The 1,651-nt window shown below is 46.2% G+C and overlaps 1 protein-coding gene across 1 annotated transcript; it reads right to left on the bottom strand.

Moving 5' to 3' along the window:
* Positions 1-452: 452 nt before the first annotated feature.
* LOC125548976 (auxin-responsive protein SAUR71-like) lies at positions 453-1,143 on the bottom strand. The gene has a single exon (XM_048712482.2). The coding sequence runs from the start codon at positions 1,000-1,002 to the stop codon at positions 658-660; it is 345 nt and encodes a 114-aa protein (XP_048568439.1). The 5' UTR covers positions 1,003-1,143; the 3' UTR covers positions 453-657.
* Positions 1,144-1,651: the final 508 nt, after the last annotated feature.

Here is a 1,651-nt window from a genome sequence, read left to right as displayed (position 1 = left end):
TCATAGCTAGGAAGTGCAATGAGTTGATACAAATTGATGTTAATCGTTACACATAGTAAATCATTTTTTCTCTTGGAGTCAGAGTCGCACCGTGGAAAAGACGATAACCACACTTCGGTATTTTGAAAAAACCTCGTTCACCATTATCTCTTTGATCATCTCAATCTAGTGGAACGGTTGAATGTATTACTATGTTATTTTGAAAAAACTCATTCACCATTTATAGTTGTATACTTCAGTATTTTGAAGAAACCTCGTTCACCATTTATAGTTGTATATTTCCTCCGTTTCATAGCTATTGTCATGGTTTTAGTTTAATTTTATTTGAATTTTGGATGGAGACTTTTGCACGATGAGAGATTACTATGGTTTTGGATATTGTTAAAGAAAGCCTCATATTCATGTATATACACAATTGAAAGACCGTGTCAACGAGTAACTTTATATCAATGTTTAGCTAAGAAACACTAAACAAAACATAATACTTTAGTGATCTATAAACGATCTTATAAAAGATTACAGAAAAGTTTACAAAGGGAGTAACAAAGAAAGAAATATTGACACCACAAAGGCAATTCAACGACTGTACAGCAAAAAACCATGGCCATTCCCCGCAAAAAAATAAAAAATTGAAAAATTGTGGCCGTTGGCTCTCTCTTAGTGTGCTGCCGCGCACGCAGGCTCCTGCGTCTCCCGCCGGTGGCCACGGACCGTCTGCTCGAACCGCTCCACGCCGCACGGGATCCTCAGGACGCCCCGCTGGCCGTACCCGAACCGCTGCGCGGACATCTCCAGCAGAGCCAGGACGCGCGGCTCCGTGAGCATCCCGACGTGAACCAGCACCCTTTCCTCCCTTTCTCCCTCGTCGCCGACGAGGACCATCGGGACGTAGCCCTTCGGGATCTTGCCCCCGCCCTCGCCGGCGGAGCGAACAACGCATGCCGGGGCGGCGCCGCCTATGGCTCCGGCCGCCTCCTTCTTTCTCCACATAGCCATGGCCATATCGATCGTTGCCTGTGTATGTAAGCGCGAGAAAGGGCTGATGGGTGTATGATTTTCGATGGAGATTGCAGTGAGCTGGTTAGGGATGAGTACGAGGATCGCAGTGCAACGGTGGATTATATAGGAGGAGATATCAGATACACACGGGGAAAAGAAGCTTCATGCGGCCTGCATGTGGGGGTACGACATCAAGGATTAGTGTTTGAGAAGGAATGGTGATGTTGACGAGCGAGGAAGGGGTCTAATTTGGCCGAGTCGGGGTACATAGTTAGTCAGAGCTCTTTAAATGATTATAGTAACGGGAGGTTCCTGTCAGGAGGAAGGGATCAACACAGTGGAACACACTCTCTGCCGTGCCAGTCGGCCGCTTCTCCGACTTGTAGCTTCTGCAGATTGGAGCACGCGTCGCCGTGGTCACTCCAGGGGCCCGGCTTACCGGGCAAGTCAGTGGACCTACACCTACTTGATGCATACGTAAACCGTTAAAAAGGCTACTCCATCCGCAAACAAAAAATATAAGATGTTTTAGATCACTACTTCGATCTAAAACGTCTTGGGAGCGTCTAAATGTCAGGTACTTGAAAAGATGTTTGGCATCAGTCATTTAGTTTCCTATTCGTTAGATCTAAATCTAACCCTTCACACTTAA

Source organism: Triticum urartu, chromosome 3A, assembly GCF_056163025.1.
Source record: "Triticum urartu cultivar PI428250 chromosome 3A, HENAU_Tu73, whole genome shotgun sequence".
NCBI classification, from domain to species: domain Eukaryota; kingdom Viridiplantae; phylum Streptophyta; class Magnoliopsida; order Poales; family Poaceae; genus Triticum; species Triticum urartu.
Note: the sequence above shows the minus strand (reverse complement) of the source record. Positions and strands in the feature narration are given on the sequence as shown.